Source organism: Neolamprologus multifasciatus, chromosome 2 (genome assembly GCF_963576455.1).
Source record: "Neolamprologus multifasciatus chromosome 2, fNeoMul1.2, whole genome shotgun sequence".
In the NCBI taxonomy this organism is placed as follows: domain Eukaryota; kingdom Metazoa; phylum Chordata; class Actinopteri; order Cichliformes; family Cichlidae; genus Neolamprologus; species Neolamprologus multifasciatus.
Window position 1 is genome coordinate 18641793 of NC_140440.1, and position 20331 is coordinate 18662123.

General features: G+C 41.3%; 1 protein-coding gene across 1 annotated transcript in view; it reads left to right on the forward strand.

Annotated features, from left to right (window-relative positions):
- The window catches only part of aff2 (AF4/FMR2 family, member 2), a 193499-nt gene that overhangs the window by 59725 nt on the left and 113443 nt on the right, over positions 1 to 20331 (forward strand). Inside the window, 4 exon segments of the mRNA XM_085173062.1 lie at positions 5499 to 6089; positions 6091 to 6119; positions 6121 to 6167; positions 7363 to 7796. Of these exon segments, the coding sequence (XP_085029188.1) occupies positions 5499 to 6089; positions 6091 to 6119; positions 6121 to 6167; positions 7363 to 7796 (1101 nt within the window).

The following is a 20331-nucleotide window of genomic DNA, read 5'->3' on the forward strand; positions in this document are numbered from 1 at the left end:
TCTGATAATGAATCCCAATCCTACTGTCCTTCACACTCCAACTAATTGTTTCCAGCTAATTAATGGTGCTGAGGTGAGGTCAAGATTCATGTGTGGGGAGAGTGCAAAGATCAGTGCGGGCTGGTCTGTGGGAAGGAAGGCGGAAATTTTAGACACCGCCTTGCTGTCTGCAATAAGTAGTTAAAAGTGTCGTGATTTGATTAATTTAATCAGTGCATTTGCTTGCTCTGCTTCCTGCTTGTATTTTTGCAGGTACTTTTAATTTTGCGGCCTGATAAAAGGAAGCCTGTTTAATCTGAAATGTTTTTGTTTTAGATTTGGTAGATTTAAACTGTAGAAGAAGAGTCGTTAAGGCTGACGTCACTAACCGTGTCTGGGCCTAAACTCGCTGCAGGTCCATATATCAAACAATCACTGTGGCATTACTGAGAGTTGAAAAACTGTCTAAAGTCTTTCATCTTTAATAAAATGATCAGCGTTCTGCTCTACCAGGTGTAACAATTGAGTTTAACATCCAGGCATCTATGAAAACGGAATTTATGACATTTAACGGAGTTAGCAGGAAGTTAGCTCGCTAGCTTCTATCTAAATACAATATAGCATGTCCTAACTGCGGGGTTTTGGAAACAAAGAAAACTAAACAGCAGTGACGTTTGTAGGGTTACTGAAGTTTGGCTAGCTGGTATATAATGATGTGCTACGTGACCGCTAGCGACACAGCTATGTTAGCATAATATAAACAAGCTAACTTTTTTTCCACTCGATAAAAGTTAACGTGAGTGTTCTCAGTGGTCAGGAACAAATGTAATCGCATGGCAGGATGCTGTAAAAGGACCAAACTTCAGCCAAGAGAACAACTGAGATAATCCATCCACAATACGAGGTTAGTCATTCATATACTGCTGCATGGGTTGGGCTGTAGTTACAGCCTAAGGTTTTAAAAACTGAGCTTAAATAAATGATTAGCGGTAATAAAAGCCGAGGGAGGTCAACAGTGATCACTGACTGTTTTAGGAGCTTTTTGAGATTAAATAGAAGAAAATACAAAACATTAAACATGTTAACAACACAAAAGCCATATTAAACGCAGACTACTTTAGGCCTGGAAGTAGGATTCCTCACGTCATCACTTAACGACCGGATACCATACATTTCATCAGCCATATAGTTCTTCATTTTAAAGGTCCCACAAGAATATGGGCTTTGAAGTTTCAGTGCAAGATACTGCACGAGATATCCCTGAATTTGACTCTTTTCCAAGATGTCTTGGTGTCTGTAGCTTTTCTTTCTTTCTTTTTTTATCTGTAGCTTTAAGCTAAATATGCAGCTTCTGCCTGTGGCCCCTCTCCAGAACAGTGCCATTGTTGGCACTCTGTTCAGTGAGTGGCTGAGGCGCAGCACATTCACTGCATGGTAGCTGACATAGATATGAATGAGACGTTCTTTCACTCCTAAACGGGCATTCACACTGTAAGCGACAAGCATCAATCAGAGACCACAGAAAGTCAATGAAACTGCAACTGACAATAGGTGACGGAGCGGGGCGGGTTGTGAGTTAAACTTTTCTCAATTTCAAGCTAAGAGATAACCAATGCGAGCAAAGGATACTGTTGATTAACATAATCAGGTTAGGCTTACCTAAGCAAATTGAGCCTGTAATTGAGCTAGTGACCAACCTTCATCTTCATGCTCGAGCATAGAAAAACTCTTGAATTCAATTTTAAGTATTAAGTTCTTATAAAATATTGTTTTTCTATAATATTTGTCATGATCCAGGTCATTTGAGTTTTCTTGTATTTTAAATATTATTTTGTATTATTTAGGCTTAAGTTTATTGAGTTAGCCTTGAGGTTATTCTATATTGCCTAGGTTCCCACTGTTATAGCTCATTGTTTATTAAATTCCCCTTGTGTCTCATTCTATGTCTTCCCCATTTGTCATGTGTGTTCTCCCCAGCCCTTCATGCCCTCTGTATTTGTTTCTTAGTTATGTCCGTGTCCCATCTCCTGTTTCTATTTTCCCTGATGTTATGTTAAGCATGTGTGTCTTAGGTCTGCGTCTCTCTGCTGAAGTTGAAAATGGCTTTCCCACAGTTTGCTACTTTTTTCTTCTGATTTATTTAACACACAAACATTTCATTTTTTCAATGCCGGCTTTTACTTCCTACTGGCTTAACCAGCGCCAGCTCGACCTTGCTGCACTTCATCTGTGTGAATGTGCTGAACTGCAGCCTATAGATCGGTATCATCACTTTATGATCATCACATATACAATTTGTAGAACTTTAGTAATTCCAGGCTCCACTCGCCTTCATTTTACTTTTTTTGTCCACCACCGGTCTCTGTTTCTCCCTGTACCTGCGTATCTCCTGTTTGTCCATCACTCTGCCTCTCTTTTCTCTCTCCCTCTCTCCAGTATTCATTCTCTCTGTCAGCTATTAGCTAATCCCTCTTCTAATCCTGTTAAAGAGTGTTATGCCGTTAGCAGCTATTTGGGATGATCTATTCATACACACACACACATTCATACGCACATAGGTATTCATCCTCTCTTTCTCCTCTGTTTTCCATTTTGCCTCTCTGTAAATGTGTTTTCTGTTCCTCTTCAGCCACCAGATCTTTTATTCATGAGCCCGAGATGGAGAAGAGATGGGCTAATTTATTCACAGCTAACTTCACGGTGTGTAGTGTTTGCGTGCCAGTGTGTGAGTGTGCGCACACAGAAATTACATCTGTTAAGATTATTTGAATGCAATTCTGTCCTTTTTGCGTGAATCTTTTGTAAATAAGGCTTGATTCTTTGCCCTGTTTAATTTCGGTATTTCCATGGTTTTCCCTGCTTTTTAGAGTCTAAAACTGAAGGATACAGTGAAGTGACGAAGAGATGAAATGGTCCTTCCACTCGCATAGGTTCGGTGACGTTTTTTGTGACACACACAATCATAAGAATCAGTTCTATTAACCTCTATATTAGTGTAACCGGTGCAGAGGATGTTCAGTAAAGATGTTGGGTGCTGGTTATTCATTGGTCCTGTGTAGAGCTGTAGGAGTGTACCATGTGTGACACCAGGGACAGTGTTAAAATATGTGCAACCACCATAAATGAGCTACTCTTGTTGCTGGTTAGCTTAGACTTTAAAGATGCTTAAAATGTGCTCGCTTAGAGCCTGTGTTATCTGGAAAGATGGAAGTCACGTTTTTCTTTTCCCTTTTCTGCCAATAGCTTTTCAACGATGAGCATTTTACCTACCCACGGAGCACCAGCCCCACTGGGCTACACATTGTTGGTATTTTGGTGAACTGGCCAGTACAGCACATATATTTACTTCTGATCCAAGCTTGTCCAATCAGGAAATTTGGCTGAATCTGAGCAGAGAGTATAGCTTCTGGCAGACATACTGCCCATGACAAAACATGGTCTCCACTGTGTTTGACACATGATGTGGGGCGCTTTCAGATTGTGAAGCGTTCCTTTCCTTCTCCATACTTTTCTTGTCCCATCATTAAGCTACAAGTTAGCATCAGTTTCATCTTTCCAAAGACTTTTTTCAGAAATTGCTTTAAATGTATTTTTCACAAAAGTCTAATCTGGTCTTGAGTGTTGCACCAACGGTTTGCACCTTGTTGTAAACTGTCTGTCTTTCCATTTATGACGGTGTGTCTACATTGTTGCCTTTGACAGTGATAAACCTACCTCTTTGAGGCTGTTCCTAGATATATTTGGTAAAGTTATCTCCTGTGGTCTTTAGTGCCTTTTGATGATGCTGACCTTCTTCATTTTCCAGAAGCCCAGCGTGATTTGGCTCCTCTTAGAGTTTGTTGGATGATCGGATTTTTAAGCCACTTTTAAGCCTCTCAAAAATGTATAAAAATATCTATAATTCCTAAACAGCCCATGCAATACTTTTGTCAAACCCAAACAGTCTGCATTTCAATCATATATGTACAGTTTAATTTTACAAAAAATGTCATTGTCCAGATAATTATGGACCTCACTGGGTTTTTACTTTTCCTGTTCTTGTTGTTGGTGATTTTAGTTAGTAATAGTTTAGCCTGATGTTTGTGTGACTGGTCAGAATAAAAAGGAGAAAGTTGGCTCTGCCTGCTTCATAAACTATTGTCAAACCAGTGATGATTAGAAAAAGGGGGGCACCACAATATAGCAATTATTATCAAATGGTATTTACACGGCCCTCTATTAGAGCAAATACTGGGGTGGTGTTATACTAATTTGTAATGTTGTGAAGTGGCACACACACTTGCACACGCATGCGCACAAGCACTTACAATTCCCTCTTCAGCAATAAGACCTCTCCATGGATCATTGCATGTTATTACAGTATTATGTGGTTATTGACTGAAGCTGTTAGCATTGGAAAAACAAAACCACACAACATGTAGCCAAGAGTCTGACATTACTGAGGAGAATAAAGGATATAAGGAAACCTCACACGGATTATATAGATATAGATACATAATTATATATTTGTTTTGCCGTCCAATACTGGTACTATGACCTTCACCTTACATATTCATTATTCACAAATTCATTAAGTTCTTCAAATAAAGCAGTTTCACCTTGGCTCAAAAATTAGAATAAGGTTGTTTTTTTACTCTCACGTTTCAACCTCACATTTATTTGACGCTACCTTTTAATGTTAGCACAGGGCTGATTAGACGAGTGCAGGCTGTCAACTACCTGGGAAAATCTGTTGAGCAAACCTCAACACTGTTGTACAATAAAATTACAGGGCCACACTCGACATTGATCTCATTCAGTGTTTCCATTGTTCATCATTCGTCTGCAGCTCATGATGAAATGTCACACGTTAAATTATAGGCTGGAGATCTTGCATAATTCAGACTTGACTCATGATTAATATTTGCTACACAATTTGTAACTCTGGTAGAAAAAGGAAATGTCAATGGATAGGATAAAAATCTACTGGCCTTCACTTTTTCCCTGCTCCTCTTTCCTGACGTTTTGCAAGAATCCGGTTCCTAAAATAGAAGCGTTGAAACCGCTGCTGATTACCCGTGTCCTTTTTAAAATGCCAGATGATCAAATCGTGTAGTTTGATTATTAAAGAATCTGTCAATGACTGAAACCAAAGGTACTGCTGAGCTATTCTGAGGAACATCTCCATGTTACCAGGTAGAAGCTAAAGAGCTTTACCTTCATATATCAGTAAAACGTGCACTGTCCTCCAAGCCATTAATGCCTGAGAATCTGGGGTCAGGCTAATAATGATTCCTGCCCCATTAATTTTACTACTCCAGCCTGGACTGGACCCTCTTAAGGGTGGCATGTATTTAATTAATCATCTCATCCTGATGTCTGGTCAGTGGTCACCCTATCTATCTCTCACTGTTCTTTTCCAGATGAGTAAAGAGGGCTTTTCATCAAACCTGTAAAAAAAGAAGAATGGGAGGCTTAATTAATACTCTTCTGTATCTCCCTTCCCCCTTGTCTTTTTTGTCTTCCTTCTCTCCTCTCAGACTAATAAAGGTGATGCATTGGCCAATCGTGTCCAGAACACGCTGGGCTCGTATGAAGAAATGAAAGACTTGTTAACCAGCCATTCCAACCAGAGCCACTTGGTGGGAATCCCCAAAGGAATAACAGCGAACAGCAACCTCCAGCAAGCCCCGACCACGTCAGCGACAGAAAGACCCGCCATAGAGCCATCCCAGCTTTTTAACGAAGCCCTGAGAGGAGGAGCAGGTGGAGGAGCAGGAGGTGGAGGAGGAGGAGCAGAGACAGGTGGGGACAAGAAGACAGGGAATACACCCTCTTCCTCTACAGCTTCGATGCAACCACCCCCTTCAACCACATCCTCATCAACAGCAATCTCACATCAGAACTCCAAAAAGTCCCGGAGCTCCATGGACTGGTCAAGGGGAGGCCACGGACAGAGCACCCAGGGGACAGGCCTTGTTGTGGGGTTAGGACAGAATGGGCAGGGGCAGGTGACAGCAGGAGCTACCACCAGCAGAGGGAAAATGTCTTTGTTGGATGAGCAGCAAAGACATGACGAGCTGTTCAGCTCACTCAAAGATGAACTTGGTCTAAAAGAAGATTCAAGCCCTCTTCTTCTCATCATCTTCCTCTTCCTCTTCATTCTAGAAGGCACTCATCCCACCCAGCCAAAACCCACCCACTCGTCGGTAAGTCGGCAAAAAAAAGCTGTAAAAGAAGACGTTTGTTTAACTTTCTCATCTGTACTCTAAGAAAAATATCATGTAGACACGCTAGCATGTCTACATGATATCATGTGTAGCAGGGTTTCTAGCAGTGATAAGTATCCACCTGCTATAATGCTAGATGCTCAGTTAGTGGAAATTATACACAAGTCACAGTTAGTTGATAAAAGGAGCGTGGGAATGCACATTTATAAAAATTGATGTCAGCTGCTTAAACTGACTTTTGATGGACTGTCTGCGACATCCCTGCCTCGCTCTCTCTCTGCACTATAGTCAACGTATGTATTTAACATATTTATGTTTCTGCAGCAGCTCGTTCCCGTTCGGAGGAAAACACTCACCTTAATATGTGCTTGTGCTGAATGGGCGGCTGCAAAGGGTCACGGCCGCTTCACATTGCATCCAAAGTAGTTTAGGAGTATTGGTGCCATCACGTACATGCAAATGGCAAAATTTGCTTGATTCTTTAGTCTCTTTTTTAGCTTATTTACATTTGTTTCAAGCTGTGATTTTACATGCAAAAAATGGCTAATGGGTAGGCTAAAAAGATGCACGAGCTAATATTAGAGTTTATTTTTTTTTAATGGTTGGTTAACTTAGGCCCAGCAGGCCAATGGGTTTGTATTATTTGGTAAAAGTAGTGCTGAGAATTGTTAAAACACTTTGTTCAAATTCAGCCTAGTTGTCTCACCCCCACTACAACCTTTATGCTAACCTCAGCTAATACAATCCCAGGTTTAGCTTCATCTTTGGCTTAAATAGGAAAGTGGGATCACACCTACCCCACCTTTTAGAAAGTCCTTAATTCCAGGTGTCATCTGGTAAAAAGTCTCTTTAATCTGTTTCTTTGTTATTTGCTTGAGCACAGATGAATCATTTGAATGAATAATTTCAGCAACAAACACACTCTGTCACCTTTTTGGGGAATTCATGAAAATTGACATCTGCATTCTATGATAACCACATCTTGCATTTGATTTCAGAAGCACGTTGAACACATCATTTGCTTTGATTGTGATTGGTTACATCCATCTGGGAGAGGTTCAGCATTTCAACCTTCATTAAGTTTTGCCAGCAGAGAGTTAAGCAACGCTGTGTTATAACAGGTGTTTCTTTGGTTAGTCTTGACTTTTGATTGTTGTCTTCTTTTTTTTTACAGATGGTGGCAACTTTCGATCTACTGCCATGGATGGTGGCCACTTTAAGTCTTCCACTAATGCAGAAAATGGTGGATATTTTAAATCCTCCCCATTTGAAAGTGAGACAGGCTCCCACCTCTGTACATCGTCCTCCCCTCTGGCTTCCACGTCAGTTCTGACAACACCCACTCCAGGTCTAACCACGCCCACATCTGGATTGACCACGCCTACATTCCCACCTGGTAGCCTATCAGGGAAGCCGATAGCTGTACAGCAGAAGCCTACGGCGTATGTTCGACCAATGGATGGCCAAGACCAGGCGCCTAGTGACTCTCCCCAACTTAAACCCCCTCTAGTGGCCACAGAGGGTTTTAACAGCAGTCAGACTTATGGAGGAAACTCTGGAAATGCGAAGAATAAACTGCCCAAGCTGAGTCTCAACCACACAGGAGAGGTAAGAGAAGAATTACTGGAACGTGTTTTCCATATCTATATTAAACCAATGTGAAATAAATGGTCTTCACTGAATTAGTCTAAGATGAGATAAATGGTAACTCACTCTGAATACCTAACCTGCTCCGGAGCAGGTTATGTTCAAGATAACAAACCAACACAAAAAACAGTTTTGTGGAAAAAAAGTGTCAGTATTCCTAATTTCCTCCCTGAAGAGGATCCATGTGAAATGTAGGATCGAATAGCAACTGTTTCCCCGTGTGGACTTTAAGCAAGTTCAAGGAGTTTAACTGCTGTATAAAAGAAATGCTTAGGACACCTAAGTATTGCTACATATTAACGTCATATAAAATTATGTAAGCCTCCTTACCAGTTTGAATTTCTTGCTGTTTAACTGCGCCTCAAATAAAACAGGTGAAAGGTCTTTGTCACTACAGCATATCCTTAAACATATCACTGATGCTCTAATAATGGTGTTAAAATTACAGTCAAACGTTATGTTGTCTTAATGACAACAAGATTAATTGAACAACAGTGATTCACAGCAACATGGTGACTATACAGCAGCATTAGGGCCACAGAAGGCAGAGAAAATAAATAAATACGTGTCTGACGAAAAAAAACGTGACGTGAAAAAAGGCACATACCTTTGACGTTGCGTGACAAACTCTGTATTCCTCGTCCACACATAAACCCAAAAAAGGAGTTTTTAAAAATCTCAGTTTTCGGCGATTCGAAACGCCGTTTATGTGTGGACAAAACAGCTGCGTTTTCAAAAAATACCCGTGTAGGTGTGGACGTAGCGTAAAAGAGTTAGTAGTTAATTTTCTTACTACCTGTAATTTATTGCAGATTGCTTGTATTTGCTTAATCGTTCACTAAATGTTTGAGGTGTGAAATAAACCGCAATGGAGCAAAATATGGGTGTGTGTGGTTGGAGGATGTGTTTGTGCGTGTGCGGGGGGGTATTTTTCTTGTAAAACAAAGGGGGGCCCAGCAAAAAAAGTTTGGGAACCACTGCATTAGACAAATACTGATGCTAACTGTAAAATACGTTATCACTCTAATGATTCTATACCGCAGCACTACTTGTCCTGGAGAGTATATAGTAAAATAGACCCCTCCTAACTTGACACATAAAATTATTCATGAGCATCTGTGTGAGACCGTTAACAGCGACACATACTGTCATTTTGCTTCTGATGTCATGAGCCTGAGTGCGTGTTTGCAATTTTTGATTACATTCCAGTCTCCTGTAATATTTCCTTAAATATTATCTCGGTGAATATTCACACTGGCTAATTGTCCTGACAAAACCAGAATCTCTCGCTCACCTTCTCCAAACAGAACCGGTACTTGATGATGATGTGCATGTGTCTCCGTGTGTGTGTGTGTGTGTGTGTGTGTGTGCGTGTGTGTGTGCGTGTGTGTGCATGCTATGTGAAACTAGTAGTTGACAGGCGAGTAGTCATCCATATCGAGCAAGCCAGCTGTTCCTCTGCTTTGATAGAGCTGGTGGGTGTGTGTGTGTGTGTGTGTGTGTGTGTGTGTGTGTGTGTGTGTGTGTGTGTGTGCAGCGCTGCAAATGAGCCCAAGATGGAGCTTTGAGCATATGGCACAGAGAAGGAGAAAGCAGGGGAAGAGAAGGAGGGAATTAAAATATACTTTCGACACTTTCTTATGGCTGCTGAGAGAGAGCGAGCGAGCGAGAGAGAGAGGGTACATTCATGGCCATGAGTGTTTCTTTCACTTTGTTTTCTCCCACACATCCATGGATGCTCCGTTATCGCCTGCTCGCTGTTTAGTTTTTTCTTTTAGTTGTTTTTTGTTTTTCACTCCTCTCATATTTATCCTGACGAGAGTTTATTGGAAGCAGAATGCAAACTCAATACGAACCGAGGGGTGGGGGAGTGGGGGTGAGGGGTGAGGGGTGACACAAGAGGAAAAAAGGGGAGACTGATGATGTGAAGCGCGGGGCGGCGGAGGGAGGGAAGGAGGGTGGGCAGAAAGAGGAAAGAGGGGATAGAGAAAGACAATGACTGACTGATTACAGCACCTTATCATCGCTGTATTTGTTCTGGTTAGATGAGTTATTGGATGCGTTCTGCAGCTTAAACAGCAAAATAGCAGCAAATCAGAGGACTGAACCAAAAAGCAAATGAAAGACTCAAAGAATCCCGCTGCTCGTTTCATGCCAGCAAGCGGGGGAAAGATGTCCGTTTTGGTGCCTTTTGATCGGTGTACGAACCGGAACTTTGGCTACAGTGTAGCAGCAGAATCTTTAATGTGTTTCCAGTGAAAGAGATCCTTAAAGCTGATTTTTCATGGAACAGTTTTCAAATGAGTTCAGGTGTAATGAATGTGTTGGAAATCCTCGATATTAGAGTCATGGCTGTGTTGTTGAGTGTGTGCAATAAACCTTTAAACTGCTTTGGAAGTGTTCTGTTAGCACTATAGAGTTATCGATCAGCGCGCTTTATCTCCACGCGTGTGTTTGTGAGCGAGCGAAAGATCGAGAGAGATAGAAAGAGAGAGAGCGAGAGTAAGCAGAGACAGCGAGAGAGAGACAGAGAGAGTGATAACGCTATTGATCTGTTCCTAACAGTTACAGTAGGCTTAAATCTACCTCTGGTCGCACACACACACACATGCTGTTAGTTGTTGTCAGCAGCTCACAGCGAGGCGCTGCATGGTTTCACTTTGGATTGATCCGCTTTGAGATATTGTTACGTTGAGTCATTACTGCTGTAGCCTCATCACGTAAACATGCAGCCAAATAACAGCCAACAATAACATAACAAACCGCTCAGAGTTCAAGTTACGATTCACACGACGTGACAGGTTTTCAAACATACATAGAAAGATTTTTACTAAGCATAAAGACTGCGGGCTACTCTGATGTCCCGTTTCATACAGAAATAAACTATGACAGAGGAGCCTGCGTTCAAACTGTCACCTGTGTCCATATATGTATATATTAAATACAGCTCTACACATTGGGCTACTTTCACAAGCTGCGAAGCAGTTTGCACAATTACAAGCATACTGTAAGCTCACAACGTGCTTGTTCAGAAATGCTGACACATCACCTGCTGCAGTCCCGAATGTTTGCGTCAGACTCTCTGGAGAGGCAGCTAAATGATACCAAAGACTGCCGCAATGGCACCGCGTCGAGCCTGCCGGGAGGGGAAACGTGAGATGAGAAGGGTTGGTGGCTGCGTAGCTGATTGGCTGTGACTGAACTTTTGAGATTGTGTGCTAGTAAACAGCTTTCTGTATGGACGCAGCTTTAATGGGAGTCTACTCTGCTGGGACAGATTTGACTTGTCCCAGGAGATAAGGAGGGAAATAAGAAGGTAATGGCTGCAAGCCCATTTGCCACCCACTTAACTGCGCTAAACTTTAATTGAAACTTGTTAAATTTACACAAAAAAACAGCTCAATAAATGCAGTAAAGTGATACACAGGGACACCTTTGCAGGGCTAAACACCCTATTTTAAACCACAAGCATCTGGTGGTTTACACTCCTGTCACACAAGGAGAAACAGTGACTGGAGACAGCAGCACAACCAAAGTGACAAAGTGACTGTGTGCAGTGAACTCGCAGCCATATTTCCTTTGAACTGCTTGCTTCAAAGACGTGGAGCAGGTGTGCGAGCGCTCAGTCGGTTGTCTTCGAAGCAATTTGGTGCCTCAAGATGGCGACAAAACAGCCATCATAAAAGCTGTTTATTTTTATTTGTTTAAACCAACAGATTCTTCTTTGATAACACTAAACAGAAAAATTTATTGCACTGACTTTTCATTTAAAGGCACCTTTAAAACCTTCGTCCTTAGTAATTCCCCTGCATCTGCAGTTTCCCGTTGGCTCACTATCCTTAAACAAAAACACTATCGTATTTACGAAAGAATTGTCTTCTCTCCTCAAAAACCACTCAAGCTGTCACGGCGCTCTTAGTGACATTCAGCTGCTTCCAGTCTGCATTCTCGTTCGGGTAAACAATGTTCAAGTCAAGTGGATACACAAGAGCGTCTGTGAGGCCCTGCAAGCAAGACTGCAAGAAGGTAAACATGGAGGTGACAGGTGACATTTCCAACAGCACTGTGACAATTTTCATTTACATGTAGTTCAAAGTATGGTGCTGATGTAATTTCACACTGATTTGAAGGCCCGCTGTGGTGTTTCCGTGAGGCGTGTGTGGAGGTGCACGCGGCGCCTCGCCGCTAATGTAGCGGTAAATAAGAAGCAGGGTAGACTAAGACCTCCAGTCAGTAATCACTGCGAGGCTAACACCAACCAAATCAATTCGGCTCTCAGAGAATGCATTCATTTATGCCTTTTTGGATGAAAAGATTCTGCCTTTATATAACACAGTGGCTTGATAAAAGGAGCGCGGGAATGCACATTTATAAAAATTGATGTCAGCCCGAGAAGCTGCTTAAACTGACTTTTGATGGACCGTCTGCGACATCCCTGCCTCGCTCTCTCTCTGCACTACAGTCAACGTTCTTTATGTTTCTGCAGCAGCTCGTTCCCGATCGGAGGAAAACACTCACCCTAATGTGCTCTCGTGCTGAATGGGCCACAGCAAAGGGTCACGGCCGCATCACACCGCATCCAAAGCAGTTGAGGAGTGTGGGTGCCATCGAGTCCACATCAAGATATGATGCTCTGCGTTTAATAACAGAAATTTAATGTTTTTTAAATTTTCAAATATCAATCTTCTCAGCACAAGTGCAGGAAGTTTATGATTATCCTAAAAATGCTGTCACTCGTGCTTTCACGTATCAAAACTCTTGATAATCTTGAACAAAACGATATTTTTCAGCAAAGTGAAAACAGTCAAATCATCCCCCGAGAGGTAACCTGGAACATTTAGACGCTGCATTTAGATCCCTGCTGGTAACTTATCAAATCTACCACATTATGTAACCCCACAGTCATAATTCATGACTGCTCCTAAAATGGGTTCATGTATCACATAGTGAACTTTGAGGTGTTGAACAAAAAAACAAAAAAGAAATATGACTGTTTGAAAATGTTGACACCATCATTTCGACCCCATAGAGCAGCGGTGGGCAATTCCAGGCCTCGAGGGCCGGTGTCCTGCAGATTTTAGATCTATCCCTGATCCAACACAGCTGATTCAAATGTCTAAATGACCTCCTCAACATGTCTTGAAGTTCTCCAGAGGCCTGGTAACAAACTGATCATGTGATTCAAGTGTTTTGACCCAGGGTGAGATCTAAAACCTGCAGGACACCGGCCCTCGAGGCCTGGAGTTTCCCACCCCTGCCATAGAGATTAATGCAAATCCCTGTTTGCCAAAACATACAGGTAACACACATTTAGATACAAAGGCGGCTACAGCATGAGCCAGAGAGGCCAGATGGGTGAAATCTGGAGTAGATCAGATGGACTGGACGGGTTTCAGGCTCGAACAGAAGAGTTCAGGAAAGTAAAGGAGGGCTGCAGACTGAGACAGAGCGGTGGGAATCGTGGATGAGAGAGGTCTGGCTGAAAGAGCAGGCAGATGTGGACGAAATTATAAAGTGTCGCTGTTGCGCTTTTGCAAGAATGAATGTATTAAATTAAATGAACGTGTTTCTTATTTTGCTGTAGCTAACTGTGAAGTTGATTGTGAAATGTAGGCACGTGACCGGCTCAATGTGTTTCACAGTGAGCGCTCTGTTTTTAATACCTTCTTTAATTTAGCTTAACTGAATATGACTCATTGTTTTAAAAGAACAACAATTCCATACTTTTCTTCTTCTACTAAAACTTAATTGTCTACATGTGTCAGGTACTGTGTTGTTTGTTTATTACTGAATTATAAACTATACATACCTCTACAATCAGTAATGAAATCTAAATCGTTTTAAAACTAATTAAACTCCTAAAATTTAAAACATTACTTACAAATCTTACTTATAATTATAGCAATTAGATGGAAATTAATAACTGAACTTCTTCAAGAATTGACATCTGTGCCATCACTGCTGTAGCTGCAGGATGAGGTCAAAATGACCCCACTGGTGGATCTCGTGTTGTAAAACTGGTGTGTGTTGCTGTCATATGCCAATTTGCATATTAATTTGCTACGTTAAGCATCTTTGAGGAAGATAAGCCGGTGCGATTCAGCAGCAGCTGTGCTGATTTATTAGCAAGTGTTTGTGGAGTCATTGCACTAAAATCCCCCTGCTATGGGTAGAAATGGTTGTTGTGTCGACATTAAGCTTTAGCTGTGGTGGTTTACATGTAGCTTTTCTTACCAATCTGAACAGCACTTATCCGCCTCTCTAAAGCAAGGGGACATTTTTTAAAGCTGCGCTTAACGATCTGACTGCCCTCAAAAGTTTCCACAATAAACCCACATTACTCGACTGTTCCAGTGTTTGAAACACGAGGACAACAGACTCTGTGATTGGCTGCTGAACACAGTGGAGCTGTTAAAGGCCCCTAGTATTTTCTTCAGGAGTGGGTGGAGACCAAAACAGAGGTAAAAAAGAAAAAAGCAAGTTAAAGCGTGAACATAAAGGTAAATAGAGTATGCACGTGTGTATGCGGGAAGCAACTGGCATCCACAGACCAGAAAATGAGTGACATCTGGGCAACAAAGAGCAAAATAACTGCCAGCAATGTGAAGTAATTAGGTTGCTCATCTTTTAGTCGGCTGACTGAAGCGACTACAAGCGAGTGTGTAGGAGACCGTTGACTGAAACATGATGTAAATACAGCGGTCCCTCAATTATTGCTGGAGTTATGCTCTAAAAATAACCCACAATAGGTGAAATCTGTGAAGTAGCCAGCTTTATTTTTTACAATTTTAATAGATGTTTTAAGGCTGTAAAACCCCTCACTACACACTTTATACACTTTTCAAACCTTCGTAGAAAAATAAGTCCAGTATTATAGAATGAAACCATAGATCAAACCCTGTTTTCGGGTCCAGAACATGGGAATAGAACAGCTGCAAGAGAATTCAACATTAATGAATCAAAGGTACGGGAGCAGAGGAAGCAAGAAGAATGAGTTTGGGCAATGTTTGACTTATCTGACTGTTTTGTTTTGCTTAATGCGCCTTTTAATCCGAAAAATACGGTCACTTCTAGCTTCCTTTAGCATCTCCAGAAGTCCAACATTTTGTGTGATGGTTAGCATCATCCTCTGCCTGCTGGGAGCTACTGCAGGTGTCTTTGACGGTGCAAAACGTTTCGTTGACATTGTTGTGTTTGTTTGGGAGAAAACTTACAAACATACAGTACAGCACTTCAGAGTCACTCTGCTAGCGATCGAAGATTTATGTAAATTTGACAAGCTGAACGCTTTCTGTACTGTACAGGAGACACGGAGGAGATTGACTTACAATGGTCTACAGCCAATCAGGACGCAGAACACAATGCACTGTTAAAAAAAAAAGAAAAAAAAAAGAAGCATGCAAAATTGCAAAAATTGCACACACAAAAAAATCTGAGAAACAGCGAGGCCGCGGAAGGTGAACCACTGTATATCAGAAACAAATTCCCCTGAAGTCTTTTTGAGTGAATCCACCCTGCTGGGACAGAGTTTAACCCAAAAAGTGTGAGAGAGAAAATTTTTAAAGAAGAGTTGTTCCTAGAGAGAAAGACACAAATAATTGTCACACGTGGTCAAGTTAAAGGCTACGCGCCCGTCTGCCGCCCATCAAACATGAGAGAAGTGGAGCAGTTTCGCTCAAGACGAGTCAAGCTGAGAAGTCTCTCTGCAAGAAACACTTGATTGCTGTGATTGCCTCAACGGGGTGTGCTGCAAAAGACTCGTCCCACTATATTTGGCCATGACATTTTCATTAATGTTTTTTTTAAATCACGTCTTCCTCGTTGAAAAGAAAGCAGCAAAGTGTCTCTTAAAGAGTAGAGAGCAGCTAGCAAGAATTTCACCTTATTTTAGAGAAAATTTCGCTTTTATCTTTTCTGTTGTAAGCAGAAAGGCACCACTTGTGTGTGTGAAGTGACACAAGAAGCAGCCATTAAAAACACTGTTTATTGTTTGTTTTTCAGTAAGTTATGTATTCCAAGCCATGGAGCAATTTACTTTACTTATACTGCAGAAGTCAACAAATGCTTAAGGAAACCTTCCCTGTTTGTACATTCATTACTGTAACAGTGCAGATGGATGGCCGGGCAGACGCAGGGGAGTAATGGAGAAATGTGGGGAGAAGGGTGTGTATAAAATTACAGTCTATAGAAATACCTTCTCTGAGGAAATAAAGAAGAGGCAGGAGAAAGTGGCGGCGGGGGATAAAATATTTTCTCACTTGCAGCAGAACTAGAAGAGAGTTATGAGGAGTCTGCCAATGCAGCAAACAGCTGGCTTCATTTGCATAATACCCATCAGGCCCCTCTTTCCCCGAGGCTGCCTGTCAACTCGCGGCCGAGCGGTATGTACACACGAGCACGCACGCACACAACTTTTCAGTATATCAGTAGCTATATATTTGTCTTTTCTCCCTGCAAAGTAGCAATTGCGTATCACGTCATGTGATTTCAAAGCTTCCCTGTGACTCACTGGAAGCTTTTTAACGCTTTAATTTATTTGAGTTTCATAAAGCCAACTAATTGCCTCTGCAAAAAAAAGAGGGAAGATGAAATGATTCAGCCTTTGTGCTGATAATAAAACGATCATAAAAATCATCTTCTAGAAACAAAGAGCACAGTTCCATGAATCAAACTCGCCTCGAGTGGCTGCAGGGAGACAGAGAAGAGGGTGCTTGGGGAGAAATATACTTAAAAATGAATAGCATGGGAGAGGTCTCCCACCACGATGGTGCTGCCGGGATGTCATCATGGCAATAGTCGCCCCGTGATAAGAGAGATCACAGAGGAGAGAGGGCTGCAGCCCGGGCTTGCCACTGCGGCAGGATCTCAGAACAGCTGAGACCGCCGTTAGGTTTGTTACGAGGTAGCAGGTGCCGGCGTCATGTTATGTGGAGATGTACAGGAACAGTCAAAAGTGCATGGCTGCAATGCTTAACATTGCACGAGTGCTTTAATCTAAGAGAGAGCGCACACAGCGTATTGGGTGAATTAATGTGGATGCCACATGAGTAGTTAGTCATTTCAAGATGCTGTTTATAAGAGACGGAATATGATTTCAGATGAACTGTTTACCCCGAGGATTAACATTATAGCTCTGCTTACTGGATTAGCTGCAGTGATCTCTGCAGGCGCTATAATAGGCTGATGGTGTGTGTTATGGCCCCTCAGAGTGCAGTCATCTCGCCCCTAAGTAAACCCCCCCACCAACTCCCTCTCTCCTTCACACCATTTAAATTAGACACTTTTCAAGAGGCTAGTCAGATAAAAGTGCTGTTTTAATTCAAAAATGTTTCAAGCCACGCATGGCTGGTGAATCCGAGGTCCGCAGTTCAAGTCGGTGGAGGCTGGACCGCTCGACATGCACAGCGAACTCCTAGCGATCGTTGACCGGGGGGGTCAGGCAGTCAATCCCTGCACTTTCATAGCCTCTGCTAGAGTGATTTAGGGGGTTTAGAGTGCCAGCGGTAGCATGTAGCCAGTGTCACGGGTTCACACAGTCAAAGAATGAAATTCATAGTCTAAAGCCAGAGTGTGTGACATTCTAATAAAATAATTATGGGCAGTGGTGGAAGACGTATTTGAGAAAGCAAAATAGACAGCGAGTCGTTTTAGACTGTAATTATCAATATTGACCTATTATTATTTTATTAAAACAGATTTTTATGTGTTATTAGGGGATAGTGGCTCTAAACATTCAGGGGGATGCAGAGCCAATGTAAAGGTTACCTCATGTAAATCCACTGTGATCAGTAGACCGATGTGGAATAAAACTGAATAATTACTGTTACTTTTGCTAATTTGATTGAGTACAGCCTTACTGAGAAATAGCAGCCATCAATAAAAGCTTTTTAAAGATAATATTTGACATAACGTGAGGTCATGCTGCTGCTTCATTTGTAATGCACTTGAATGGTGTGAATTCCCCGAGGTTCAATTAATCATTTCACCAAAAACTGACAGGCGGTGAACATGCAGGCTTTGTGGACCCGGGGGACTCGGGGCCGTTGCCTGTTTAGACCAGCTGGTAATCCAGACTTAAAGAGAATAATGTTAAGTTTTCTGTGAACAAATGCTAATCGTGTCCATGCAGCTTATATTATTGTTCACCTCAAACACTGCTGTGCTAGCTTTTGGTCTAAAACCTTATTTTAAAGCTTTCAAATGTGATATTAACAATGCATTAAATTGCAGTATGAGGTGACTGTATGATATGAAAGGTGTCACAAGCATTTCTAACCTGACTCTGCAGTTTCCCTGGGCTTTACAGAGCGTTTAACTGTCTTTCACCTCACTGGTGCAAGTTTACTGTTTTCCACTGCAGCAGGCAGTTCACATGGAAAGCTCAGGTGTACTGACTGTACAGCATCTTAATCATAAATAATTTGACAGAATAAAAAAAAACCCTGATTGATTTTGTCCCTGCTACCATCACGGGTTTTTTTTAAGTTGATTAACTATTAACCTTTAAAATGAAATCATTAAGTCCACTATTTCCAGTTAATATGTTATACTGTAACTATATAACAGTTCTACTAAGATTATTATACCCATTATAACATAGTTATATTTAACTAATTTATAATATTTAACATATGAACTATTCATACATTATTTAAGTCAGCAGGTCAGTTTGACCCAGAACAGCAGAGATGTCACATGTTACTTTATCTACATCACTACATAAAAAAATTTAAATTATAAAATAAAATTTTAAAACATTTTTTATGCAAAACAAGTGAATTATCCCCAATGAGCCATGATCTGTGAGAGGTAAAGAAGACCATTACACCAAATATTGATTGAAATGGTTAGTAATGGAGTTAATAATGAGATATAAAAAATGTTTATTGGGATTGTTTTCATTTCTGACCCTTTTGGATAAGTAAACATGCCCTGGGTCAAGATCATTGGTGTTCCTGAGAAACAAACGTAACAGGAAGGTTAATTATATTCAGCTCTGCGATGGAGTTAAGTTAACAATACGGCCACAAACTCACAGAATTATAATTGCACTTCTTTACTACAAAGCTGATATGTGAGTGGGCAAGCACAGCCTAAACCACAATCAATGGAAATTATACTTTTAAATACTTAGTTATCAAACAAGTTTACATGAATCGAAAACAATCAGTGTTAGCTTTAAGTAGAGGAGCCCGAGTTTCTGTACTGAGTCGATAGAGAAGATCCCTCCGATGTGGATATACTTCCAGGGCCGGTACATTAAAGCTGTTTCCACTACAGCTTACAGTTGAATAGTTTGTGGAGGTCAGAGGCTGAGAGAGCATCTGAAGCTGCTGCTGCACATCTGACATGTTAAACTAACGACGTCTCATATGTCTCACAGTCGTGATACACAGACTAGAAAAAAGTGAAAACCCACATTTCAGCTGACTAATGGCAGCACTTTCTGTTCATTATATCTCAGGATATTATTTCATCAGATTTAGTTGGAGCCACTGGTTCTGCAAGTACATTCATTCTTTTATGTGCCCACATGGTGCCAAATAAAGTGGATTGCCTGCTCGACTATAAAAAAGAGCTATTTTATATTGCTGCAGTGGTAGTGCATGGATCACCCTTTATATCTATTATAGGTCTGTAGACAGCTCCTCATAATACTCTACAGAACTTTGTATTTGGTCCAAAGTACAGCTGAGATTTTTTAAAAATTGGACTTATTTTCACTTCCTTCTTGTGCCAGACACATTCCTAACACATTACTGAAAGCTGCTCTGTTTCTGTGCTCGAGCTATTTGGGTAAAAAACATTTTAGCTAATCTTTAAACATCTTTAATTGTAAAATATAATAAATTACAGAGCAACTTTCTTTGGTACAATAAAAAACTGATCCAAACAAGTAATAAAATATCTGACTGTTCCATAACAGCTCATGTCTGTTGCCCATAAAAATATGGTAATAAAAAAGCTTTATAGCTCTTCGCATTACAGAACAATACATGGAGAACCCCTACTGCTAGGTCTTTAGTATTATTCATTAGGTTCTGATACAGGCCAGTGGCTGTTTCTAACTTTGTGTGTCTGTGTGTGTGTCTGTGTGTGTGTCGTTGGGCCTTTTAATAAAAAATGCCCCGCTGGGCTCTGCATTGCCAGTTTGCCAATCAGAGCATAGCCACGATATGCAAATCTCACACAGACACACGTAAACACACACACACAAGCTTACCCGCACAGACATATACACACAGTGGGAGAAAGAGTGTTTTGATCTACCAGGGCCATTACAGACATTTTAAAATCCTATGAATATAAAAAAGAGAGAGAGGGAGGAGGGTGGAAGAGGAGAGGAGGAAGATGAGAGAGATGGACGAGAGAGCAGCGCAGATGGAGTGAGAGAGAGAGTGAGAGATATGACCGGGGAGGAAAGTGAGAGGAAACATTTTCTGTTCTGTTTCTGTGCGCAACAGTTTGTTATTTAAGGAAGAGTGAACGGGAGAAT